The sequence below is a fragment of the Podarcis pityusensis genome (assembly GCF_964106645.2).
Source record: "Podarcis pityusensis genome assembly, chromosome: 14".
Taxonomy (NCBI): Eukaryota; Metazoa; Chordata; class Lepidosauria; order Squamata; family Lacertidae; genus Podarcis; species Podarcis pityusensis.
In genome coordinates, this window is record NC_138039.1 from 9,824,019 (window position 1) to 9,851,071 (window position 27,053).

Genomic DNA, 27,053 nt, shown 5'->3' on the forward strand with positions numbered 1-27,053 from the left:
CCTTCCTCCCACTCCCCTCCGCCCCCACTCGATTTCCTCCACATTATACAATTTACAATAATCGTAGCATTCTACAATCATCTCAGATCATTAGTATATTCTTCTTATCTTTCATTACTAATTTTTCTTCCATCCAGCGCTTCACATTTTAATCTAGGCATATTAGCGTATCGTTTTTTGAACAATATTTCCCGTATATTCATCAAAACATTTCCACTCCTTTTTTAATTTTTGATTTGACTGATTTCTTATTATAGCAGTTAATTTTGCCAAAATTAAATATTCATTTAGTTTACAAATCCAGTCCTCCTTTGTGGGTATAGTTTGTGACTTCCTCCTAGCAGCAATCACTGTTCTCGCAGTCTTACTGTTCCCTTTGAGGGAAGGGGTTTCACCCCCGTCCATGGCTTCTTGTAGAAGAAGTGGTCTCTGTATCCTTCAAGAATCATATGTGAAACAGAGCTTCGCAGGGTGAGCTGGCAGTGCAATCATTCTCCTGCCAGTGTCTTGATGGGCGTGCTGCTCCTTGCTTTCAAAGGTCTTCTTCCGCGCTGGAATCTTGGCCAAGCTGGAAGACATGCGAGACGAGCGTTTGGCAAAGATCATGACCATGCTGCAATGCCGGGGCCGGGGCTTCCTGATGAGAATTGAGTTCAAGAAGATGCTAGACAGGAGGTATAATAATAATAATAATAATAATAATAATAATAATAATAATTTATTATTTGTACCCCGCCCATCTGGCTGGGTTTCCCCAGCCACTCTGGGCGGCTTCCAACAAAGATTAAAAATACATCAAAATGTCACACATTAAAAACTTCTCTGAAGAGGGCTGCCTTCAGATGTTTTCTAAATGTCAGGTAGTTGTTTATCTCTTTGACATCTGGTGGGAGGGTGTTCCACAGGGCGGGTACCACTACCGAGAAGGCCCTCTGCCTGGTTCCCTGTAGCTTTGCTTCTCGCAGTGAGGGAACCGCCAGAAGGCCCTCAGTGCTGGACCTCAGTGTCCAGGCAGAATGATGGGGGTGGAGACACTCCTTCAGGTATACTGGGCTGAGGCCGTTTAGGGCTTTAAAGGTCAGCACCAACACTTTGAATTGTGCTCGGAAATGTACTGGGAGCCAATGTAGGTCTTTCAGGACCTGTGTTATGTGGTCTCGGCAGCCGCCCCCAGTTACCAGTCTAGCTGCCACATTCTGGAATAGTTGTAGTTTCTGGGTCACCTTCAAAGGTAGCCCCACATAGAGCGCATTGCAGTAGTCCAAGCGGGAGATAACTAGAGCATGCTCCACTCTGGTAGTGCTTCCCTTGCCCTCTGTATCAGCCCTTTGCTCCTTGGGAGAAACCCTTGTAGCTTGTGGCGCTGGGCCTGGCTAGCACAGTTCAATGTGGTGCCAGTGAAGGGGCTCTGTGAGTCAGGAAACCCCACCCCAGTTTAAATCAGGGGATGGGGAACCCCCAGTTTAAACTGGGAGATGGGGAACCCCCAGCCTGCAGGCCTAATTGTGCTTAGTGAGGCTCCTAATTAGGTCTGGCAAAGCCGTTGCCCTCCAACACACACACCCCTGCCTCTGGCTGGATGCAGAGGAATGTTGGGGGGCACCAGCTGGAGAACCCCCAAGGGAAGAAGGCTCAGAGCCCAGGGATTGATGGTGGGACGTTGATGAGCGGTCAGAGGCAGAAGAGGGAGCAGGAGGTGTCAGAAGCTGAAGAGGTAACAGGGTTTAGTGAGCAGGAAGAGGCTATGACAGAGAGCAGTCCAGAATCAGAAGCGGAAGCTGGAGAGGGGCAAGAGGCAGAGATGAGATGGCTGCTGAAGAAAGCAATGGGTCTCCCCCTTCTGCTGTTACAAACGGCCCTCCCGCCTGGTCTCCCAGGACCAGAAGAGGTATGCAGAGGGCAGAGCAGAGACAGACGTGGTGGCAGAGTCTCAGAATGCTTGGGAAAGACCCAGGGGAGTAGGCATCTTAGGGAGCGGTGGGAAGGAGGGGACCTTCAGTACTTGCAGTTGCCTCATTGGGGCAAGACCTACCAGGAAGAGTTGCTGTTCTCACTAGGCCTAGTCTCCTGAGCTTTGTTTCTTTGAATAAAGAGTTAATGTCACTGATGCCATGTGAGTTATCACTGACCTGCAACTGGCCCCCGCTTCAGGCACTGTCCCATATGTCAGTGGTTCTCAACCTGTGGGTCCCCAGATGTTGTTGGACTACAGTTCCCATCATTCCTAGCCAGCATGACCAGTGGTCAGGGATGATGGGAGTTGTAGTCCAAAAACATCTGGGGACCCACAGGTTGAGAACCACTGCTATATATGATGGCAGGTAAAGAACAGTTCCCCACTAATGGGCTGCTCTCTGTAGCGATCAGCTGATAGGTACTGTGAGCAGCCCCTGTATAGGCCGGCACCAATCAGCTGATGGGCACTGATGGGCACTGAGAGGGAGTCCCTTTGAGGTCGCCTCTGGATCTCGTGATGGTGTCAGGTGATGGACAGGTGGGTGGCTCCACCCATCTAATAATGTAGTCCCATTGTAGGTGGGGGGTGGTAAGAATCTTCTGGTTGGGTTAAATCAAGGGGCAGGGAACCTAGGTCCCTCCAGGTGATGATGGACTCTGCAACCCATTTTTCCTTTCCATTGCAGGCTGGGCCTGATGCTTATCCAGAGGAATGTGCGCAAGTTCTTGCAGATGCGGTACTGGGGCTGGTGGAAGCTGTATAACAAGGTGAGGCCAAGCAACCCAGTTCAGCACTGTGGGTCCAAGAGGGGAGGAGCTGGCTTGGTGACCAAGGCAATTCTGGAAAACAAGGAAACAGGAGGAGAATTTATCAGCCCCTTTGTTTGATGCTAAGGAGTCCCATTGTGAGTTTTGGTTAATTATTGACAGGGCAAAAGGGAAGGAGCCGTTTCCCATATGAAGGAACACCCTGAAAAGAAGCTGGGGGTTTTCAGTACAACATGGGAGCCGTGTGAAGTGCAAAATGTATTTTTTTTAAAAAAAATTGCACGGCTTCATGAAAATGCCTTGGAGATTTGTTTCTATTAAGCGGTTTATAAATTTCATTAATTAACCAAAATAAGAGGTTTCCTTTCGTTCGTTTCTATATTCTAAAAATGAACAGGTACGTGGTTTTTCAGCAGAGAGACCCCAAAGCAGCTCACTATTAGTAGTTAAAATCCAACCTGAAAAACCCAGAATGGCTTGGATCCAGAGATCCTGTGAGCAAAATGCTGGTGGAATTGGAAGGAAGGCTATTCCCTGCCCCCCACTTAATTCCCCCCTGCGCTGTAGTGTCATATCGAGGAAGATTCTTGTTATCTCGAGGAGCTTGGGATGGTGCCCACTGTTTGCTGCTCACATGCCCCCCTAATACTTAGAAATCCTGCATGTCTGGGCCTTTAAGTGACTCACTCTGTTTACACCTTGTTCTATTGAGTTGGCACTGTGTCAGGATGCTAATCTTTTAAGATAAGGCTGGACTAAAGCGCCTGGAATAAGGGAGTTATTTCTGTTAACTTCCTGCCAATATTGGTTAGTCTTTCACTCTGGTGGGAAATGGATGTGCTACCCAGACACCAGCTATGGCTTATGTAACAGCATCAGTTACTTTGGTTGGAATGGATGTACTGTACAGTATAGTGTTGCAGGAATTTATGTATAGGTTGGGGGGGTGGGTTGCCCCTCCAGCAGATATCATGCACATACAGCCCACTACCAAAATCAGCACAATCACTTTTGTGACTTTTGTGATTTGTCCCCACAAAACACTTCATCACAGTTTCTTACAAATGTGACAATTCACTGATAAATGTATCTATGTACTGGCTCACTGGGAAAACTTCAGAAATTCATATAGACATGTGAGCTCAGCTACTCATCAGCCCCTCTCCCTGAGTGATAATTCCTGGCATCCTGATACCTGAGTGCCAGACAGGTAGCCATTCCAGAAATAACAAACCCAGTTGGGTGTGATTAACTTGGCTGGGAAACAGGGAAATGTAAATATCTCTTTTGTTACACTTGATGGGTGTTTGGTGGAGGGCAAGGAAAACCATGGGGTAGGGTCCAGGATGCTCAGATTACTGCCGCCAGACCTCCCCTTTCATGATGTAACCGTGATGTATTAGTGGTGTAGTTTGGGGGGGGTAACATGGGGATTAGCAGCTAATAAAAGTTTGGGTTCTCTTTTGTTCGGAGCTTCCATCTTGTTCCACCTTGTGGCAGGTGGGAGTCCTGTGGCGACAGTCTTCAATAAAGACCAAGCCTACTGGCTGCTGTTTTGCTCTGGTATTCCTGGCTGGTGTCTTTGTTTTTTGTCCAAGGGAGCCCTCAGATTTCTCTGTTAACAATAGAAGCCCCCAAAACACATTTGTTAGGGAGAACTGCTGCACAGGCTGGACCTCAGAAGTTCTGTGCACCAGTTACCCCTCCAATACCATCTTCAGGCTACACACCTGTATAAGAGAATAACAGTGCTTTGTAGCTTCTTTGGGCTATTTAATAAAATATTTAGCCTTCATCTGAATGTTCATTGTGTTCCAAATCATTTTTAAAAATGCCTCTTTGGCAATGCCTACATCTCTCTCACATCTGTTCCAGAAGATCCCATGGAACAAAGTAGGGGGTGATGTTGGTTAGGGGGGGAACTGGCAAAGTTCACCTCTCTCTCTCCACGCCCCCCCCCATCAGAAGGACCCTCTGCTGGATAAAAGATCCTTCTGCAACGGGAAGGAACTTTACCGTTTGTGGAAGAGCAAGCCTGGATCTAAGAATTTTGATTTGCTGAGTTATTATGGCAAGGCAGGGATGGGCAACCTGCCTGCCCCCCCCCCGATGCTCACTTTGTGGCCCCGGGTCCCCTTCCCCATAGGTCAAACCTCTGCTGAATGTGGCCCGGCAAGAGGAGGAGATGAAAGCAAAGGAGGAGGAGCTGAGGAGCGCCATGTCCAAGACGCAGGAGCTGATGGACCGGGTCAAAGAGCTGGAAGAAAAGACAAACACCCTCAGCCAGGAGAAGAATGACTTGACCATCCAGCTGCAGGCCGTGAGTCAACAAAACACTTTGCAGGGCAGGGGTGAGAAAGCTCTGGCTTGTGGGACCAACACGGCCTCCAAGCCTCTCTAGCTGGCCCTTGGAACTCTTCCCGGGCCAAGACTCTAATCCGTCTCGCATCACATCCTCATTTAGTGTTTTTGCTTGGCTGGAACATGTCTTTTGAACTCAAGTAATGACATTACTAGGGACGCGGGTGGCGCTGTGGTCTAAACCACAGAGCCTAGGACTTGCCAATCAGAAGGTCAGCGGTTCGAATCCCCGCGACAGACGGGGTGAGCTCCCGTTGCTCGGTCCCAACTCCTGCCAACCTAGCAGCTCGAAAGCACATCAAAGTGCAAGTAGAGAAATAGGTACCGCTCCGGCGGGAAGGTAAACGGCGTTTCCATGCACTGCTCTGGTTCGCCAGAAGCGGCTTAGTCATGCTGGCCACATGACCCAGAAGCTGTACGCCGGCTCCCTCGGCCAATAAAGCGAGATGAGCGCCGCAACCCCAGAGTTGGTCACGACTGGACCTAATGGTCAGGGGTCCCTTTACCTTTAAGGTAGTCTCTATGGGAGTATATTGAATTTAATTATTGGATATCAGACTTTTTAGGGGGCTAACAAGGCTGGGATAGCTGGGGTAGCAGGCTTGTTGGTTTCTGAATGTCTGACGTAGATTTTCAATTTTGTTGTTCTGTATGGGACAATGACAATAAAGATTATTGTATCGTGACAAAAATGTTTTCGCCCCGGGTACCACCTGACCTTGCTACGCCTCTGGTCCAGCTGTGGTGGCACTGCATAGCCATCATGGCTGGTAACCACTGATAGCCCTCTCCTTCATGAATTTATCTAAATCCTCTTTTAAAGCCACCCAAATTGATGACTGCCTCCTGTGGGAGTTGAACACTGAATCTTCCAACATTCAGCTTCATTGGAGGGATGTGGCAGTAGCATCCGGGAAGAAATGGTCCTTGGGTCACCATTTGCCTGTCCCCCTTTCAGGAGCAAGAGAATCTGATGGATGCTGAGGAACGCCTGACCCAAATGATGAAATCCAAGATGGACCTGGAGAGTCAGGTCTCAGATATGAAAGAACGCTTGGAGGAGGAGGAAGGTGCAGCTGCGTCCCTGGGCGCCAACAAGCGCAAACTGGAGGGAGAGCTCAATGATCTCAAGATGGACCTTGAGGGTCTAGAAACCACCCTCGCCAAGACAGAGAAAGAGAAACAGGTAAGTCTTCCTTGAACCTGGCGCCAAGCAGGAAATCTATTTTGGGCATCCTTTCTCGATGCAGACTCTTCGGTTGCTATTGGGTTGGGGGAACCTGTGGCTTTTCAACAGTTCATAACTTCTGCTTAAAACATCCAAAGGAGGAGAGTGGATAAAGTTCAGTGCCAGAGAATTGAGTTTCGATCTTGTGGTATCCTGATAAAATGGCAGGTTCCCTCTTTCGGTTGGCACCTGGTCTTGGATTTTGCAATGGCTAAACAAACTGAGTTGTGGTAGGGCCTACATTATTAGGTCTCCCTTCTCCCCTGCAGGCTTTGGACCACAGAGTCAGGACCCTGACCACGGACCTTTCGGCACGGGAAGACGCTGTCACTAAACTCCAGAAGGAGAAGCGGGCTCTGGAGGAGTTGCACCAGGTAAGAAAGCCCAGTCGCAGATAAATATTTATAGGCTGCCTTTCCGAGGAAATCTCTCTCAGAAGACCTTGTGCCACATCTGCATTGTACATTTAAAGCACTGCTAAACCACTTCGACAGGCATGGCTTCCTGCAAAGAATTCTGGGAAGTGTAGTTTGTTGCAGGTGTTTATTAGGAACAATTGTCACTTAAAATGCAGATGAATTTTCCTGATTATTATTATTATTATTATTATGAAACTGCAAATTGCTGCAGAAATGTGGGAACTAAATTCAAGATTGGAAAAATGAGCAACTGAGAGAAATGAAAGGGACCAATTTGCCCCACCCTACCAGGGACACGGGTGGCGCTGTGGGTTAAACCACAAAGCCTAGGACTTGCCGATCAGAAGGTCAGCGGTTCGAATCTCCATGACAGGGTGAGCTCCCATTGCTCAGTCCCCGCTCCTGCCAACCTAGCCATTTGAAAGCACCTCAAAGTGCAAGTAGATAAATAGGTACCACTCCGGCGGGAAGGTAAACAGAGTTTCCGTGCGCTGCTCTGGTTCGCCAGAAGTGGCTTAGTCATGCTGGCCACATGACCCGGAAGCTGTACGCTGGCTCCCTTGGCCAATAACGTGAGATGAGTGCCCCAACCCCAGAGTCGGCCATGACTGGACCTAATGGTCAGGGGTCCCTTTACCTTTTACCAGGAAGGGAAGAGAGTGTGAATCCCCATCAGGATGCTGCCAACTCCTGTGCTTTGTCTATTGGGGTGTGTGTGTGTGTGAGTGTGTGTGTGTGACTTCTGTCAACATTTCTAGAGCCAGAAAAAATTCTTGGATGGCCAGATCAGATCAGATGGCCTGGTCTCAAAGAGGAAACCCCCCCTGGCTTCTCTTTAGTTCCCTTTGGCCATGACAAGTTTCCCTTGTTCTCCATCTCTCCTTAGAAAACTCTGGATGACCTTCAGGCTGAGGAGGACAAAGTGAATCATCTCACCAAAAACAACAGCAAGCTTAGCACCCAGATACACGAGGTCAGTACCGATTGGTCGACTGGGGTGCTGTCTTGATCTGCCATTGGGCTACGGCACTTGTCATGCGAATAACGCCCCGAGATTCTACACTGTCCCGCCCTATGCGGAGTGGATATGTAATTGGAAACCATGTGGCATTAGCAAAAGCGCAGGTGTGTGTGTGTACGTGGAGAGGGAGGGGCTTGTGACCTCCAGGAGCCCCAATAACATACAGTAGATTCGGGGCAAGCAAAAGAGATTGTTGCGCCCTCTTCATTCCTCTTCGTGTTCTGGGAGACCGGTGAGGGCAGAGAGAGCTGGTCACAGCAGGAGGGGGAGACTTCCTGGCTTCTTTAGCGACCTGGTTAATCTCTGCCTCTTGGCCCCCCCCCCTCTTCAGCCTCTGCTTCTACCTCTGCTTCTGGACTGCTCTCTGCCACAGAATCTCCCTGCTCACCAAACCCTGTGGCCTCTTCAGCTTCTGACACCTCCTCTTCCCAGGCTTCTCTCTCTTCTCCCTCTGACCACTCCTTGTCGTCCCACCACCAATCCCCGGGCTCTGAGCCCTTGGGGTTTCCCCAGCTGGTTCCTCCCACCATCCCTCTGCATCCAGCTGATCCATGACACTGGTCCACACGGTCCCCCTGGGAGCTTCAGGGCTGAGTGAAGGTTTGGACCCTCATCTCCCAAGGTCCTAGTTTGGCACTCCACTACCCCACACTGCCTCCCCGTGGTGTGTCTCCTTTCCGTTCCGCCAAAGGAGTGCCGTATGTTCCGCCTCAGTGGTTCCTTCCCATCATCCTCTTTGCCTTGCTTCCCTTTGTAATTCCCTTTGGGTTGATTTCTTCAACCAGCTGGAGGACAACTGGGAGCAGGAGAAGAAGATTCGTGCTGAGGTGGAGAAGGCCCGCCGCAAGGCTGAGGGTGACTTGAAGATGACCATTGAGAACCTCAACGAGATGGAAAGGGCAAAGCTTGATTTGGAGGAGGTGGTCAAGAAGTGAGTGAGGGGGTGGATCAGGCATGCGACACTGCAAGGAAGGCGTTTGGGAATTAAAGTAGGAGTGAACTGTGGGTTGGCCAGCAGAGAAACTAGTAATAATAATAATAATAATAATAATAATAATAATTTTATTATTTATACCTGCCCATCTGGCTGGGTTTCCCCAGACACTCTGCGCGCCTTCCAACAGAATATTAAAAACACGATAAAACATCAAACATTAAAAACTCCCCTAAACAGGTGATGTCTTCTAAAAGTCAGATAGTTGTTCTTCTCTTTGACAGCAGGTGGGAGGGCGTTCCACAGGGCGGGCGCCACCACCAAGAAGGCCCTCTGCCTGGTTCCCTGTAACCTCACTTCTCACAGGGAGGGAACCACCAGAAGGCCCTCATAGCTGGACCTCAGTGTCCGGGCCGGACGATGGGGGTGAAGACGCTCCTTCAGGTATACTGGGCCGAGGCCGTTTAGAGCTACCCATATATCTGGGGCAGCCAACAAGGTAACATCCAGGTGTTGTTGAACTCCAATTCCCATCTCCCTTAACTATTAGTCATGCAGGGGCTGATGGGAATCTGAGCCTGACAGCATCTGGAGGGAAGACACATTCAATATATCACCAAGATGTGCTAAGAAAAAGTTGAAGGCACTAAAAACTGTTGCCATACTAAGTTTTCCTAGACCCCAACTCCCATAATCCCTGGGGTTTGTGGCAATTGGAGTCCAACCACACCCGGAGGGCCACAGCTTGCTAATGGCTTGTTACACAGATGTCTCCTAGTGATATACAACATATTTGAAAACATAAGTTCAAATACATTATAATATTAATTTGAGAAACGCAAACCTGAATGCACATCAAGATGTACAAAAGAACACCTCACTGTATCAGCGGCAGGAAGGTTTGGCAAGTACCCTAACAGCAAAAAAAGAGAGCATCATCTTAGTCGTGGAGGAATAATAGAATTGCAGAGTTGGAAGGGACCACAACGGTCATCTAGTCCAACCCCCTGCAATGCTGGAATCTTCTGCCCAACGTGGGGCTCATACCTACAACCCAACATTAAGAGTCTCATGCTCTACTGACTGAGCTAAGGTAAGCTTTTTCCTGGCAGTGAAAAGATATCTGTGAAGGTGCCAGGTGGACCTTCCTGGGGAGAGTGTCCCACAGACAGGGAGCCACAACAGAGAAGGCCCTTTCTCTTGCCATGTATCTGGAATAGGGAAGTTGTTGCCTTCCAGATATTGTTACTTGGATTGTGTCCAAGGCTGATGGGAGTTGGAGGCAAACAATATCTGGAGAGCCACAGGTCCCCTGTCCCAGGTATACATGGCCAAGGTGATAGGATTCCTTCTGTTTGAAGAGTCTGGATTTGATATCCCGCTTTATCACTACCCTAAGAAGTCTCATAGCGGCTAAAAATCTCCTTTTCCCTTCCTCCCCCACAACAAGCACTCTGTGAAGTGAGTGGGGCTGAGAGACTTCAGAGAAGTGTGACTAGCCCAAGGTCACCCAGCAGCTGCATGTGGAGGGGCGGAGAAGCGAACCCGGTTCACCAGATTACGAGTCCATCGCTCTTAACCACTATACCACATCTTCCCTTGCAGACGAGACATGGAAATCAACTCTATCACCGGCAAAGTGGAAGATGAGCAGTCCCTGAACTCCACACTCCAGAGGAAACTGAAGGAACACCAGGTAGAAGAGAAAGAGGCTGAGGGAGGCAGAAAGAACAGCGTTCTTTGGTAGCGTTTCTGCTTTTACTCTTTGCCTAAATACTTCTCCAAGCCTCATGATCCTCACATGTCTTTCTCATAGGCCCGGATTGAAGAGCTGGAGGAAGAACTTGAAGCAGAACGTTCCATAAGGGCAAAGGTAACTTTTTTAACTCCCTTTTCAACAGCAAATGACATGAATCAGTTGTGCACACTGTTGTTAAGCGCTTCGACACTTGCCCTCACAACAAGCCTGTAAGGTAGGCCATTGCAATCTCCATTTTATAGGCTGGGCAACTGAGCCCAGAAGCTAGATAGTAATCCGAAGGCCCCCAGGGAGTTCATGGGTCAACTGGGACCTGAGCCCAGATCTCCTGAGCCCGACATTCAACCCAGCAGATTGCACTGAGTCTCATTTAGTGTAATTACAATCAGGTACAGTGGTACCTCGGGTTACATACGCTTCAGGCTTCAGGTTACATACGCTTCAGGTTACAGACTCCGCTAACCCAGAAATGGTACCTCGAGTGAAGAACTTTGCTTCAGGATGAGAACAGAAATTGTGCTCCGGCGGCGCGGCAGCAGCAGGAAGCCCCATTAGCTAAAGTGGTGCTTCAGGCTAAGAACAGTTTCAGGTTAAGAACGGACCTCCGGAACGAATTAAGTACTTAACCCGAGGTACCACTGTACTTGTAAAAACAAAAAAGAAGAAGAAGTTTCAAATGGGCAACTCTGGAAGTGTTTTGTTTGAAATCAGCTAAAGAACAAAACAGGATATATCAGCCCATTAAAGATGCCTAGGTGGGGTAATGTAGAGTTCAATATTTTCAGAATTATAGAGTTGAGAGAAACGCCAAGGATCATCTAGTCCAATGCAGGAATCTCAACTAAAGCATCCATGGCAGATGGCCATCCAAGTCTCTGCTTAAAAATCTCCAAGGAAGGAGAGTCCACCACCTCCTGAGGGAGCCCATTCCACTGCTGAACAGCTCTTACTTCAGAAAGTTATTCCTGATGTTTAGTTGAAATCTCCTTTCTTGTCACTTGAAGCCATTGGTTTAGGTCCTACTCTCCAGAGCAGGGAAAAACAAACTTGCTCCATCTTCCATGGGACAGCCCTTGAGATATTTGAAGGTGGCTCTCATATCTCTTCTCAGTCTCATCTTGTCCAGGCTAAACATACCAAGCTACCAAGCTTCTGCTACTGTTCCTCATAAGGCCTAGTTTCCAGACCCTTGATCATCTGGCTTGCCCTCCTCTGCACACGTTCCAGCTTGACAATATCCTTAAATTGTGACTTAGTTTGTCCTTTTAACTGATGCATTAGTTTGTTTACTATCCCAGTGGACCCTCTGGATATGAACTTAATTCAATCCGGGGGTCCGTTCGCACCCGGAAAATCACATAAATAGAGGTGCGCTTCTGCACACGCACGCAGCGCAATTGAGCGCTTCTGTGCATGCGCACGGGGAGAAACCCGGAAGTATACATTTCCGGGTTTGCTGTGGCTGTAACCTGAAGATTCCATATCTAGAGGGATACGTAAGTAGAGGTACGACTGTATTATTATTATTATTATTATTATTATTATTATTATTATTAATTCCTAACTACACCGAGCTGTCCAGGGGTCATCAAGGCATGTTGGAGGTGCAAAATTACATGCACAAACCAGTATTAAGATGTGTTCTTTCCCAAACTTCCTTCAGGTTGAGAAGCAGCGCAGCGACATCTCCCGGGAACTGGAAGAGCTCAGTGACAGGCTGGAAGAGGCTGGCGGGGCGACAACCTCTCAGGTATGCATGAGACAAGACGGAGGAGCCATTCAACCCATTACGCAGATAAAAGGTCAGGGTGGTCACCCGCTCCCTCTATGCCTTCCTGCCTCCAGATCGAGCAGAACCGCAAGCGGGAGGCCGAGCTGCTGAAGCTCCGCCGGGAGCTGGAGGAGGCTGCCTTGCAGAGTGAGGCCACGGCTTCCACCCTCCGCAAGAAGCACACGGACGCCATGGCGGAGATGACTGAGCACCTTGAGAACCTGCAGAGGGTGAAGTCCAAGCTGGAGAAAGACAAGCAGGTCATGAAGGCCGAGATTGAAGACCTCAGCGCCAGCATGGAGACCATCCAGAAGTCCAAGGTAGGGTCAGTTTCTCCCGTTTGCAAAGACTTGGGCGCTCTTGAAAAGGTAAGAAGGATGTGAGAACCTCTTTGCTTTATATACCATCCACTCCATGTCTTCTGCAGATGAATGCTGACGCTCATGTCCGCAAGCTGGAAGACAACCTGTCTGAAGCCAACGCAAGGCTGGCCGAGATGGAGAAGAACCAAGCGGAAATTAATGCGATCAGGAGCAGGCTCCAAGGTCAGGATCTTTCTGGACTGATTCGGTTGCCTGCAACATTGCGTCCAACTCATTCTTGGGCTGGATCTATACTGATTGTAAAAACGCTTTTAAATTGTTATATAGCTCTCAATGCAATTTTACATTACATTGCTCTACAGCACCCTCTGGTGTCACATGTTTATAACAAATTTACAGTAGTACCTCAGGTTACATACGGTTCAGGTTACATATGCTTCAGGTTACAGACTCCGCTAACCCAGAAATACTACCTTGGGTTAAGAACTTTGCTTCAGGATGAGAACAGAAATTGTGCTCCAGCGGCGCGGCAGCAGCGGGAGGCCCCATTAGCTAAAGTGGTGCTTCAGGTTAAGAACAGTTTCAGGTTAAGAACAGACCTCCGGAACGAATTAAGCACTTAACCCGAGGTACCACTGTATTACATTTTAACTGACTAGTTCAGGCTTCCTCAAACTCGGCCCTCCAGATGTTTTGAGACTACAATTCCCATCATCCCTGACCACTGGTCCTGCTTGCTAGGGATCATGGGAGTTGTAGGCCAAAAACATCTGGCGGGCCGAGTTTGAGGAAGCCTGGACTAGTTAGTTAGTCCTTGGTTTTCATATGCTGCTTAGCACTGCAGCAGACCTTTCTCCTTTATCTCCCTTCCTTTTCCTTCGTTCTCAGGCTTCTTACATGTCAGGTGTGGGGAAAGGCTGGCCCATTGGTCCGTTTCCCCCAAACCATGCTTTTCAAGTGATGCCAGGATTTAACCCTCGCTCATCAGCAGATGAACTGGAATAAAATCATGCTCAGTTTGTCAGCATTCCAAGCAATCCCTTTCCTGATTCAGGAAGGGATTTAATATAGGATCATAGTTGCAAGGGAACACAAGGGTCATCTAGTCCAACTCCCTGCAATGCAGAAATATTTTGCCCAACGTGGGGCTTGAACTCACGACACTGAGATTGAGAGTCTCATGCTCTACTGACTGAGCTGTCCCCAGGTTGTGTGGAAACCTCTGCTATAAAGGAAAGCTTTCCCCCTTTTGTTTTAACCGAGGATTCCAGTGCAACTCCCTTCTTGAATCAGGAGGCAATGGAATCTTGCTAAAATTGAAGGGCTTTCAAACAGCCCAGAGCTGCTCTCCCAGCCTCTGAAAACCAAAGGCCGAAACACCAGCACAAAGCTGCTTTAAAGCTCTTTGCAAAAGGGCTTTCAAGCAGCCCACATCCACTGTTGGAACCTCCAGAGGAGTGCAGGGCTGCTTGAAAGCTCTTTTGCTGGCTTTCATTCTTTTTTACGGGCTTTCTTTGGCTGTGCACACCTGTTCCCAGAAGGGAACTGGCAGGCACAGCCAACGCAGCAGGATTTAACCCCTGCTCAATCACTGACAAGCAGGTGTTAAGGTCTGCTGTTTTGCGTGGCAAGTTCCCGCCTCCCCCCAGTAGGAATAAAGACACACAACACCGTTATTTTAGGTTAATGGGCTAAAAATGGCCACAACTTTATTGGTTACAGGTGATGAGCAGTATTGGCTTGGGCATTGGTCCTAACCGACTATATCCGACTTCAGCCCGTCCGCTTGAAGTCCGGGAAGGGTTAACAACCAGTAGAGGGAGTCCTGCTGATGCACATCAACTAGGATCTCCCCCGGGGTCACCAATAGGGGGTGTGCCTTAGGCCCTCACCTCCTTAGGCTTTGGACAGGGCCACGCCCCCCCCGAACCCTTTATCGGACTACCCTTCAATATGCGGGGGAGGTGATGGCGCTTCCTCCCCCCTTCCATCTACATAACAATACCCATACCAATGCCTAACTGCCAATGCCGAGGAAGTTGTGACGATTTGCTACGAGGTAAACGAAAAACCAAGTGGCTGGTGCCAATTTGCCAAGTGGAAAAATTCCTACCAGGCCCCTTAACGGCGACCAACCAAGGTCCATAGCAAGGTCAAGGAACAAAAACCTTAAAAGGCGGGAGGGTGGGAAAACCGGGGCAGCTGGAAGGCGGCAAAGAGGAAGATCCCCGGCTGCGGCTGCCTTAAATAGCGCAGGCCACAGCCCCTGGCCAGCCGATGACGTGGCTGAGGATTCCCCTAATCGCGCGGAGGCTGAGAGCCAGTCCCCGCGTGCGTGGAGAAGGCGTGAAGCCCACAACACCACCTCCTCCCTAGGTTGGAAGTGGCTTTGTTGTGTGCACACATGTTCCTGTCTGGCACAGCCAAAGCAAGCAAGCAAAATGTAGCGTCTTTCTTCCCTCGGCAAGCCTGTGATTGACGTCTCTCCAAGCGTGGTGTTTGGGGCCAGCAATGCACTTAGGAACCCCGGAACAAAGGGGTTTGACAGGTGACCAGGACCACCCACCAGCCAGTCGTGTGACACCACACAACCATGTGACGTCAACCCGCCTGTCAAATTTGGCTTGTGAGGCAGAAAGATTCCCCGCCGCTATCGCAGACCCTTGAGCCTGGGCTTCCCCCCTACTCTATGCTACAGCTGAGAACAGCGAGCTGAGTCGGGAGCACGAGGAGAGCCAGACGAGGCTGAACCAGATTCTCCGCGTCAAGACGTCCCTCACCTCCCAGGTGGACGACTTCAAGAGGCAGCTGGACGAAGAGTCCAAGGTAAAGATGGGTGAATAATTGTATTGAAAAACATGCATGACTCATCCAGAACTGCTGACCAGCGCCCCCTTGGGATGAATGAGAGTCCACCAGCTTCTGAGGGTGTCTAGCAGTGAATGAGAGTCCACCACCTTCTGAGAGAGTCTAACAATGAATGAGAGCCCACCACCTTCTGAGGGTGTCTAGCAATGAATGAGAGTCCACCACCTTGTGAGGGAGTCTAACAATGAATGAGAGTCTACCACCTTATGAGGGTGTCTAGCAGGACTGAGGGAGTCTAGCAATGAATGAGAGTCCACCACCTTCTGAGGGTGTCTAGCAGGACCAGTGGTCAGGGATGATGGGAAATGTAGTCCCAAAACAGCTAGAGGCCCAAGTTTGGGAAACACTGATGTAAATTGTAGCCCAACATCTGGAGGGTCACAGCTGAGCTACTCCTGGTGTGAAGAGTGTACCTATGGACCTCTCCACACACTGTGATCACCTGGGCTTACCAGGGTCGAGCCACGTAGGGCTGAAGGGCAGGGTAGAAATTTTAAGTAGAGGAACTAAATGGGAGACCGTACTAAGCAGCTACGGCTTTGGTGTCTGTAGGCCCGGAGTGCCGCTGTGGTAAGTCTGGCCAACACCAAACATGACCTGGACCTGATCAAAGAGCAGCTGGAGGAAGAGCAAGGCGGCAAAGCAGAGCTGCAACGCTTGGTCTCCAAGCTCAACACCGAAGTCACCACGTGGAGGACCAAATATGAAACGGATGCCATTCAGAGGACGGAGGAGCTGGAAGAGACTAAGTGAGCCTGATTTGGGGGAGAGGGAGGGGGCTCCTGGTCAACCTTCTGAGGGTCATATGCTAGTGTTGGTCAGGGCCAGAGACAAGTGGGTGGAACAATATATGTAAATTATACTTTTGTACAGTAGGCACAGCGGGCGGCGCTGTGGGCTAAACCACAGAGCCTAGGACTTGCCGATCAGAAGGTAGGTGGTTCGAATCCCTGCAAGGCGGTGAGCTCCCGTTGTTCGGTCCCTGCTCCTGCCAACCTAGCAGTTCGAAAGCACGTCAAAGTGCAAGTAGATAAATAGGTACCACTCTGGTGGGAAGGTAAACGGTGTTTCCGTGCGCTGCTCTGGTTCGCTGTACGCCGGCTCCCTCAGCCAATAAAGCGAGATGAGCACCGCAACCCCAGAGTCGGCCACGAGTGGACCTAATGGTCAGGGGTCCCTTTACCTTTACCTTTACCTTTACAGTAGGCACACACAAACCATCGCCTCTTTCTATCCTCTGTCCAGGCAAGGGAAGGGGATTATCAACGACCCTTTCCAACCACAGGAAAATACTCAAGCAGGGTGCAAAGCAGAGCTGGCCTGGAGTTGTCCCAAGGGCCAGACAGAGAAGGAATGTAGGAATTGGGCCTTTGGTGTGTTGGCACCTTCCCTGGAATATGAGACAGACGCTGTCCGTGGCGGAGGAAGAGGAATGCGGGGGGAGCACACCGCCCCCGGCAGCACGATCCCTTTAGGGTGCCATCACGGCTGCCCCCCGCCTGTGCTGGGCACTACACCCCCGGGATGCGTGCCAGCCCCTGCCCCTGCCTGCTCTCAGCCCCCCGGTGCTGGAGCATGAAGCTCAGCCACTGGACACTGTCGCTGCCGTCTTTCCATTCCTTTCCTCTTTCAACAAGTCTTTTAAGCAGAGATTTTCCCCAGTCTGAATTTGTACTGGAACTATTTTTAAAACTCTATTTATATGTGGAATTGCGTTGAAATGTTTGTGTGTGTGTTTTTTTTATAAATGGAAGTGCTTTCAATTGCTCTTTGTTTTCTGGTTGTTCATAGTTTTATTTGTTTGATAACTTTTCATTCTGTTGTCGCCTGTGCTGGGACAAAGGTCCATAACAAACACAACACCTCCCCTGCTCTTTATGGTGTCCAGTATCTATCTTAGGGAATAGCCGATGTGCCGTCCACATGTTGCTGGAACTCCCAACAGTCGTCTGCCCCTGCCAGCCTGGGTAGGGCTGATGGGAGTTGTAGTCCAGCAACATCCGAGGTGCCAGAGGGTCTCCCATCCCCACATGGAGGGCTTTAAGACAGGCACGTTGAATTCAGTCTGGAAAACGGCTTGGAGCGAGTGCGCCCAATGCAATTGCGTTGCAGCCTTCTCTGCTGTGGAATGGCCTCCCCAGATTAGTTCACCTGGCGCCTTCATTCCAGTCAGATCCAGATATCTCCATCCTCATCCCTGTAGAGGGGTCAGGGGAAGTGCATAGAAGCACATCTCCAGTTATGGGCCTGTCTGAGAGCCAGGAAGGGATGCAGCAATGTCACTCTGGAAGGATGCTGCCGCCACCTACGGTATTAAACCCACAACCGATGCAATGCTGACTTGCATTCTCGTGTCGCGGTGCTTCTTCCAGGAGAAAGTTGACTGCCCGGCTGCAGGAGGCAGAGGAGACTGCTGAAACGGCTCAAGCCCGGGTGGCCAGCATGGAGAAGAACAAGCAGAGGCTGCAGATGGAAGTGGAAGACCTCACTCTGGATCTTGAGAAGGTACCCGATTCACAGTTCCCCAAATAATATGTTTAGGGACGTTTTAAATGACTGATGTTTTCATGTATTTTTAATCTTCTATTGGAAGCCGCCCAGAGTAGCTGGGGAAACCCAGCCAGATGGGCGGGGTATAAATAATAAATTATTATTATTATTATAGTAAATAATAAATTATTATTATTATTATAGTCATACCTCATGTTACGTTTGCTTCAGGTTGAACGTTTTCAGGTTGCGTCCCGCGACGACCCGGAAGTACCGGAAAGGGTTACTTCCAGGTTTCGCCAGTTGCGCACGCGCAGACGCGCAAAATGATGTCACGTGCATGCGCAGAAACGGCAAATTGTGACCCGCGCATGTGCAGACACGGGTTGCGTTCTGCTCATGTTGCAAACGGGCTTCCGGAATGAATCCCGTTTGCAACCAGAGGTACCACTGTATTATTAAATGCCCCGCTTGACTTTCTCTCCCCAGGCCAATGCAGCCTGCGCAGCCCTGGACAAGAAGCAGAGAGCCTTTGACAAGATGCTTGCGGAGTGGCACCAGAAGTGCGAGGAGCTGCAGTTGGAGGTGGACAACTCCCAGAAGGAGTGCCGCATGTACATGACAGAAAACTTCAAGCTCAAGACAGCCTATGAGGAATCCTTGGAGCACTTGGAATCTGTGAAGAAGGATAACAAGACTCTCCAGGGCAAGTGTTTCCGGGGCTGTGGATTCTCTGTGTTAGGAAATAGGGTGGAGACAAGCTATGGTTCAGTTCCAATCGGCAGGCAAACTGATCTAATTATCACTTTCTGAAATACAAGACACAGACAGAAATACAGCCCTTCTTCGAAATTTGTGCTTCCATGAATTTTGCCTTGCAGTTCTTAAGCAAAGTAACACATGAGAGCCAGTGTGGTGTAGTGGTTAAGAGCGGTGGACTCGTAATCTGGTGAACCAGGTTCGCTTTCCCGCTCCTCCACATGCAGCTGCTGGGTGACCTTGGGCCAGTCACACTTCTTTAAGTCTCTCAGCCCCACTCACCTCACAGAGTGTTTGTTGTGGGGAGGAAGGGAAAGGAGAATGTTATCCGCTTTGAGACTCCTTCGGGTAGCGATAAAGCGGGATATCAAATCCAAGCTCTTCTTCTTCATCTCCAAAAATGCATATCCTAGAGCAGGGGTCGGCAAGGTGTACCTCGGGCAAGGTGTACCTCGCCTGAGCTGGTTCACTTCCGGGAGATCGCTCCGTGGGCCAAATCGTGTCTGCGCCCACAGAAGCGCTGCAGAAGCGAGTCTCCGCTCCGCACTGTGCCGTTTTAGCGCAGTGTGCAGGGACTCGCCGAGCAGGTGGCTTGTTTCGGGGGTGGCTCAGGGGGCATTTAAACGACCCCCATGGGCTGCCTGTGGCTGTTGGGCCGCAGGTTGCTGACCTCTATCCTAGAATAAAGTGTGTAAAGGTAAAGGGACCCCTGATCATGATTGTGGCCGACTCTGGGGTTGCTGCGCTCATCTCACATTATTAGCCGAGGGAGCTGGCGTACAGCTTCTGGGTCATGTGGCCAGCATGACTAAGCCGCTTCTGGCGAACCAGAGCAGCGCATGGAAACGCTGTTTACCTTCCTGCCGGAGCGGTGCCTATTTATCTACTTGCACTTTGACATGCTTTCGAACTGCTAGGTTGTCAGGAGCAGGGACCGAGCAATGGAAGCTCACCCCGTAGCGGAGATTTGAACCGCCGACCTTCTGATCAGCAAGTCCTAGGCTCTGTGGTTTAACCCACAGCGCCACATAAGTGAAAATAAACATACAAAATGTATTTCATTGGAGGAAACCACATACAAATGTGTGCCTGTTAGGCAAAACTACATGCAAAAATTGCTTCTTAGGAGAGATTCGCACTCAAACGTTGATGGGTTTTCATGAGTTGTTTTTAAATCACAAATTGGTGCGGAAGAATGAGAAGTGTGGTGGAACGGAAATGGAGAGATTTGTACATCCCCCCCGTTTGCAACGGAAGCATTGAAAAGATTTGTGTGTGTGCTTTTTCCCCCCTCAGAGGAGATTAAAGATCTGATTGACCAGCTGGGCGAGGGAGGAAGGAGTGTCCATGAGCTGCAGAAGATGAAGAAGAAGCTGGAGCTTGAGAAGGACGAGCTGCAGGTGGCCCTGGAAGAAGCGGAATCGACCCTGGAGGTAATGATTCCTTGTTTACTTATTAAGCATTAGTAGGACTTCCCCTGCATGTGAAGACAGGCTCTGGAGTATTGAGCAGACAAGACCAGTAGAGGGTCCAGTGGTCAAGAAGGCAGTTTCTGCATGTGCTGTGGAGGGAACTGAGGGGCACAGGGGGTTTGTCAACCTGGGAAGGCAGCCTGTCTAGGAGAAGGAAAACTCTGATCCTAAACCTCCATGGCCTTACGGGATATCTTCAGGAGAAGAAAAGGCTAAGGAGTGAAACCTGCACAAATCCAGAGTGGAGTCCCCAAGACGGTTGGATGGTGCCTTGTACACCTCCTTCCAGCAACTCCTGCAACCAAGCTGGTGCCAAACGCCTTGCTCTGCTTTCCTTTGGACCACATCAGTGAGGTCAAGGGTGGGTGTGTGCAGCTTGTCATGTGGGCAGCCCAGGACCTCCATGCACACCGCCCAGGCTTGCACCCCGGGGAGGTCACTTTGGTGCTGCAAATGCAACGGTTTGACTTCACCCTCGGAGGCACACTCCATTGTGTCTTGAGACAGATGAACGCCAACACGAAAAACACGAGCAGCCTCATTTTTTCAGCATTTGCAGCCCTGCAAAGAGCATCGTCATCCATATTCCATTGGTCTCCTGCTCAGTCAGAGGAAGTGGTGCTTCTGAAGGCCAGTTGCAGGAAACTGCAAGAGGGAGAGTTGCTGTTGCACTCGGGTGGCCCACCAGGTGCCTATGAGAAGCCTGGAAGCAGGATCTGAGCATGACAATACTCTACACAGCTGCAATTCCCAGCATCTGATATTCAGAAACATCATTGCCTCTGACCATGGTGGCAGAGAATAGCCATAAGCCGGGCTAGTAGCCTTTGACTGATCCTAAGATTTGGGACGCGGGTGGCGCTGTGGGTTAAACCACAGAGCCTAGGACTTGCCGATCAGAAGGTTGGCAGTTCGAATCCCCGTGACGGGGTGAGCTCCCGTTGCTTGGTCCCTGCTCCTGCCAACCTAGCAGTTCAAAAGCACGTCAAAGTGCAAGTAGATAAATAGGTACCGCTCCGGTGGGAAGGTAAACGGCGTTTCCATGCGCTGCTCTGGTTCGCCAGAAGTGGCTTAGTCATGCTGGCCACATGACCCGGAAGCTGTACGCCGGCTCCCTCGGCCAATAAAGCGAGATGAGCGCCGCAACCCCAGAGTCGGTCACGACTGGACCTAGTGGTCAGGGGTCCCTTTAACTTTACCTTTAAGATTTGGATATGCTATGACAGGCTTCCTCAACCTTGGCCCTCCAGATGTTTTGAGACTACAATTCCCATCATCCCTGACCACTGGTCCCACTAGCTAGGGATCATGGGAGTTGTAGGCCAAAAACATCTGGAGGGCTGAGGTTGAGGAAGCCCGTGCTATGAAGTAGAGAGAAAATAATAATGGTACATGAAAAAGAAAATAAGAATAAGCTTGATTGGCACCTGAGCGTCTAAGGTAAAGTGTTGGGAGTTATGTTCCTTTGCTGAGCTTGAAGGGGGTTCCAAGTCCTTTGCCCCACATCGCTCAGACACCCATAGCTGATCGGTCCCTACTAAAGTAGTCAATAGCTGTTTTCACCTTTAAAGAGCCTGTCATCCACACGTCTCCTTGTTTCTGCCGACAGGTGGAAGAGAGCAAGCTCATCCGCATCCAGCTTGAACTGGCGCAAGTCAAGGCAGACATTGACAGGAGGATTCATGAGAAGGAGGAGGAGTTTGAAGCCACAAGGTATGGAGCGCAGAACGTGGGCGAGAGGCAGGAAGCGGAAGGTTAAAACTGGGAACAACAAAAAAAGAAGTATTTGAGAGAGATGAGGTTCTCCCCTTTTTAATCTTTGTTTTAATCCTCACAACCACCCTGCGAGGTAGGTTAGGCAGAGACGGGGGCTAGCCCAAAGTCACCCAATGTGCTGAGTGGGAATTTGAACCCTGGTCTCTCTGTCCCTAGTCCAGCACTCTAGCCACTGCTCCACACTGCCACCCAGTGAGCATTACTTCTCATTTTATAGCTGTTCTGTTTGGAACACTTGTTAACTTATTTGGGATATCAGTGGTTGTGGGATTTTGAGCTTTCCTTGGTCTAGAAAAGTGGCTGGTGGGGTGTGTGTGTGTGTGTGTGTGTGTGGTTTTCTTTCTAGTAAACATTTCTGCAGCCTCCACCGCTGCCAGCATTCCCCGACCGATTCGAAAAAGCCCAAATGGGGAGTTCACGACAACTTCCTCTGGCCTTTTATGGGAGTGCAGGAACCTGGGGAGGCTGCAGAGGGCAGAATGCGAGGTGAGGAGGTTTAAAATGAAAGGAAGGAGACTTGGCAAGGTAACTGCATCAAAAACCCGTATCCCATCCATGAGATTTTCATTGACCATTTCAATCCTCTTTGATAATTTTCAGACGGCATTTCTTTATTCAGTAATGTACAATGACGAAATGCAGGATAATTTTTTGGCACAGCACAAATGTTATCCTCATGGCAGTCCAGTGAGGTAGGCTTAGGCAGAGAGAGAGAGAGAGAGAGAGAGAGAGAGAGAGAGAGAGAGAGGAAGAAAGCGGGGAGAGAGAGAGAGAGACAGACAGACAGACAGACTAGTGTAAGATCCCCAACTGAGCTTCATGACTGAGAGGGATTGAGACACTAGAAGAAGTAAGAATGGATATAAAAACTTATGGAACATGCAGAAATGGCGGAACTTACTGGAAGAATAATAAATCCAGATAACAAACATTTTTTTAAATAAAAGAATGGAAATGGTTTATTGAATATTTACAGATAAATTGTAAACAGATAAAAACATTAGCAGGATTATTGTAATAACCTGCCGTTTTATAAAAGTATATATTTACAGTTGATAATTAAACGAGCAAGTTAAATGAATTTGGGTATGCAGAAGATATTAAAAAATAAATTTAAGGAACTGCAGAAAGAGGGGGGAGGAAGTCAAATTTTGAAACGTTAAATTGATTGTGAAACTAATGAAAGGTATAAATTTGAAAAGTATAAATAAAAAACTAAGGGGGGTGGATTGGGACAAATGGATGCCTTTGTTCTCCCCGGCAGGAAAAACCACCAGCGGGCCATTGAGGCTCTTCAATCCAGCCTGGAACTGGAGGCGAAAGGCCGGGCTGAGGCGCTCCGTCTGAAAAAGAAGATGGAGACCGACCTGAACGAGATGGAGATCCAGCTGGACCACGCCAACAGGAACAACAGCGAGCTGGTCAAGACGCTGAAGAAACTCCAGCAACAGATCAAGGTGAGAAAAAGATCACGAGGAAGGGAGGGAGAAGCCAGGCGGAAGAGAAACCGTTGCCTGGAGGGGATGGTCTTCTGAGGAAAAGCTTTGCAGCTTAACACAAGTTGGAGAAACCCCCGGGTTGCTTGTTCTCCTCAGACAGAGCTGGCAAGGTTGATCTCAAGACCTTCTGTGGTCTTCTTGCTTGTTCTACCGCTGAGCCAAGGCTCTTGCTCAGTTAAAATGTGAACCGAAATGCCTTTCTTTCCAACACCCTACACTGAGCAATGGCTCTTTTCAGGGCAGATTATGTACAGTTTGGCAGAGTTCAGATTGGGGTGTGGGCAGATTGGTCTACAACCAGTGTAGATGAGATGGAGTTTGATAGGCCAACAGCTTGACTCAGCCTAAGGCAGCTTCCTAGGTACAGGTTGTAGCTATCCAAGTTCTGAGAGTAGACCCATTGAAATGAGTGGAACTGAGTTAGCTACACCAAACGATGTTGCTGATTTCATTATTTGTAACCCACCCATCTGACCGGGTTGCCCCAGCCACTCTGGGCATAAAAACACAATAAGACATCAAACATTAAAGACTTTCAGACACAGGGCTGCCTTCAGATGTCTTCTAAAAGGTGTATAGTTATTTATCTCCTTGACATCTGATGGGAGGGTGTTCCACAGGGCGGGTGCCACTACTGAGAAGGCCCTCTGCCTGGTTGCCTGGAATTTCACTTCTCGCAGTGAGGGAACCACCAGAAGGCCCTCGGAGCTGGACCTCAATGAATGTGACTAATATTAGGTACAGTGCTGTATGTGCAACCCATCTTGTGGATCTGGGGTGGTCCCCAGCCTGACTCCACTGGCTACTTTTCCACCTGCAGGACCTCCAGATCCAGATGGACGAGGATGCCCGCCAGCATGAAGAGCTCCGGGAACAGTACAACCTCCAGGAGCGCCGCCTCAGCCTTCTCCAAACGGAGCTGGAGGAAGTTCGCACCGGCCTGGAGGGCAGCGAGCGCTCCCGCAAACTGCTCGAGCAGGAGTTGGTGGAGGTCTCCGAGAGGCACAATGAACTCAATGTCCAGGTGGGGACAGAGGATAGTCACCTGCCTGTCTTGGGTGTGGGTTGGCTGACTAGCTGGGCAGTTTGATGTGCAGCATGTTGAACCCATTGGTGAAACTAAGCAGACACATGCCCTGCTTAGACCAGTCAATGGAGAGCGGTTCATTAGGGCAAATGAGGCAGCGCTGCTTCACTAGTCTGACCGCCCTTAGCCAGCCCCTAGAAGTCATCGACTGGCTGGATGCAGAGGAATGATGGGAGGAACTGGCTGGGGAACCCAGAACGGAAGGAGGCTCAGAGCCTGGGCAGTGGTGGTGGGATGCCGCCGAGTAGTCAGACTGGGAAGAGGACGTGTCTGAAGCTGAAGGAGTAACAGGGCTTAGTGAGATGGGAGAGTCTGTGGCAGATAGAAGTCCAAAATCAGAGGCAGAAGCAGGAGAGGAGGGAGGTCAAGAGGCAGAGGTGAGCCCAGGTGGTGAAGAGTCATGGGTGTCTCTCCCTCCTGCTGTGACAAAGCTACCCTCCCTGCTGGTCTCCCAGAACCAGCAGAGGCATGAAGAGAGTGGAGGAGAAATTAGCCTCATACAGGAACAGTCTCAAATTGTTTGGGAAAAAACCCTGGAGATGAGGGGACAGCTGTGGGGAGGTGGGGACTTTCAGTCTTGGCAACTGATTTATGTCTAAGACCTAACGGGAAGGAGCTGCTTTGCTTGTTAGGCCGCACTCTCCGCCAAGTCTGTGAAGATAATGTTTTGGCAAATAAAGAGTTAACTCCAACCTGGAATGGTGTGATTTACTGCTGGCTCACTCTTTGATACTGTCAATCTGCCTTCTTACTTGCCGCCAGTCCAGATGGTGGCACTCCCTGTCGACTTTCTCCTCCTTAGTCGCATTATTGCCCCTTGCAGAACTCAGCAGGGAGGCAGGGACAAAACTAGACTAAGCTGGCTCTGCCTGTCACTGGTTTTGGTGCTGCCTGTTGTTGTTCTCCTTGCTTTCTGTCCTATCAGGCCCAGTGGGCACTGGCCATCATTACAGGCAACTGTCTCAAAGCATGCAATAAAAAAGAAGCATTCAGGCACCAGAACAGGCAGTCTGGCTCTGCATTTCTGCGACGACGTACGCAATTGCTTATCCCAAACTCTTCTTTTCCCTCTGCAGAACCAAAGCCTGCTGGTGATCAAGAGGAAACTGGAATCTGACCTCCAGCGCATCACTAATGATCATGAGGAGCTCATCAGCGAGTTCCGAACGGCGGACGAGAAAGCAAAGAAGGCAGTGGCTGATGTGAGTTGCATCCCTGCCGAATAAGGCTCAGTGATAATTATAGCCTATTATTTTTATGGTGGCAAATACAAAGGGATTGTGAGGTTAAAGGATGAGGAATCTCTTGCTCTTCATTCATGTTTTTTTTTAAATCACACCTCAGTCAACTCCAGGCTATCACTATTTTGCAGAAGGGACTGTGCACCGAAAATTAAGGTTTGCACAATTAAATTGGATTAAAATGATCTGGCACAACATTTTTTTTTAAAAAAAACACCAGGTTATTTGCAGTTAGGAAAGTGATGGGGAAAGTAAACAGAGACCATCAAATAGACGGCATTGCCTCACTTTCCCACAAAGATATCAGGATGCACACTCAATAAACAGGATGAGGCCAGCTACTTCTGTTCCACAGCCCTGAGTATCACTCAACATTCCCCTTCCTTCTGTTAGGCTGATCTGAATACGAGATGGAGCCGAGTTCTGACGCTCGCTGCTCTTGGTGATTCTAATACATACTTCTTACCCTCCCCACCCATTCCAGGCGACCCGCATGGCAGAGGAGCTGCGCCAGGAGCAAGACCACTCCATGCACCTGGAGAGGATTAAGAAGAACCATGAGGTCACCATAAAAGACCTGCAAGTCAAGATGGAGGAAGCTGAGCAAATGGCCCTGAAAGGAGGGAAGCGAACCATCATGAAGCTGGAGACCAAGGTAGGAGGACGCTTCCCCTTTGCCTCTGACCTCGTCCCCAAAATATTTTTCCAGACCAAAGATGCACAGAGAGGTGCTGAATTTTCATATTAACCCCAGACCTGCCGGGAGCAGAGAACCCTAAGGGCCACAGAAAAGGCAGTTAAGAGGAGAAATCATTACTTATTTTTAAATCGGCATCCGTCTCAAGAGACAATGGAGTGTGCTTCCAGGGGTGGAGTCAAACCTCTGTGTTAGCAGCACCAAAGCGACTTCCCTGGGGCACAAGCCAGGGCAAGGTGTATGGAGGTCCTGGGCTTCTTCCATGACAAGACCTGGCTGATGTGGTCCAAAGGAAAGCAGAGCAAGATGTTTGGAAACAGCTTGGCTGCAAGAGTTGCCAGAAGGAGCCATACAACGCACCATCCAACCGTCTTAGGGACTCCACTTTGAATTTGTGTGGGGTTACTCCTTAGCTGCTTCTCCTCCTGAATATATCCTGCAAGGCAGCAGGGGTTTAGGATCAGAGTTTTCCTTCTCCTAGATGGGCTGCCTTCCCAGGCTGACAAGTCCCATCTGCCCCTCAGGGAAATCATAGAGGTGCATCGAATGATGTGCAGGAATTGGACAGAGAGAGGTTTCTCTCTCTCTTTCTTTCTCTTTCATATAATGCTAGAACTCATGGTC

At 49.6% G+C, this 27,053-nt stretch overlaps 1 protein-coding gene across 2 annotated transcripts in view; it reads left to right on the top strand.

The window, feature by feature from the left end:
• MYH16 (myosin heavy chain 16) overlaps positions 1-27,053 on the top strand; it is a 58,290-nt gene that overhangs the window by 26,892 nt on the left and 4,345 nt on the right. For both annotated transcript variants that reach the window (XM_080980929.1, XM_080980930.1), the window contains exons 20-41: positions 539-675; positions 2,643-2,724; positions 4,871-5,044; positions 6,044-6,271; positions 6,583-6,687; positions 7,619-7,705; positions 8,539-8,684; positions 10,293-10,383; positions 10,504-10,560; positions 12,110-12,196; positions 12,292-12,537; positions 12,645-12,762; positions 15,239-15,366; positions 15,961-16,157; positions 17,781-17,913; positions 18,388-18,604; positions 19,954-20,090; positions 21,739-21,842; positions 23,170-23,362; positions 24,225-24,428; positions 25,568-25,693; positions 26,217-26,387. In XM_080980929.1, coding sequence (XP_080837055.1) covers positions 539-675; positions 2,643-2,724; positions 4,871-5,044; positions 6,044-6,271; positions 6,583-6,687; positions 7,619-7,705; positions 8,539-8,684; positions 10,293-10,383; positions 10,504-10,560; positions 12,110-12,196; positions 12,292-12,537; positions 12,645-12,762; positions 15,239-15,366; positions 15,961-16,157; positions 17,781-17,913; positions 18,388-18,604; positions 19,954-20,090; positions 21,739-21,842; positions 23,170-23,362; positions 24,225-24,428; positions 25,568-25,693; positions 26,217-26,387 — 3,168 coding nt within the window. The remainder of the gene's footprint in view (positions 1-538; positions 676-2,642; positions 2,725-4,870; positions 5,045-6,043; positions 6,272-6,582; positions 6,688-7,618; positions 7,706-8,538; positions 8,685-10,292; positions 10,384-10,503; positions 10,561-12,109; positions 12,197-12,291; positions 12,538-12,644; positions 12,763-15,238; positions 15,367-15,960; positions 16,158-17,780; positions 17,914-18,387; positions 18,605-19,953; positions 20,091-21,738; positions 21,843-23,169; positions 23,363-24,224; positions 24,429-25,567; positions 25,694-26,216; positions 26,388-27,053) is intronic.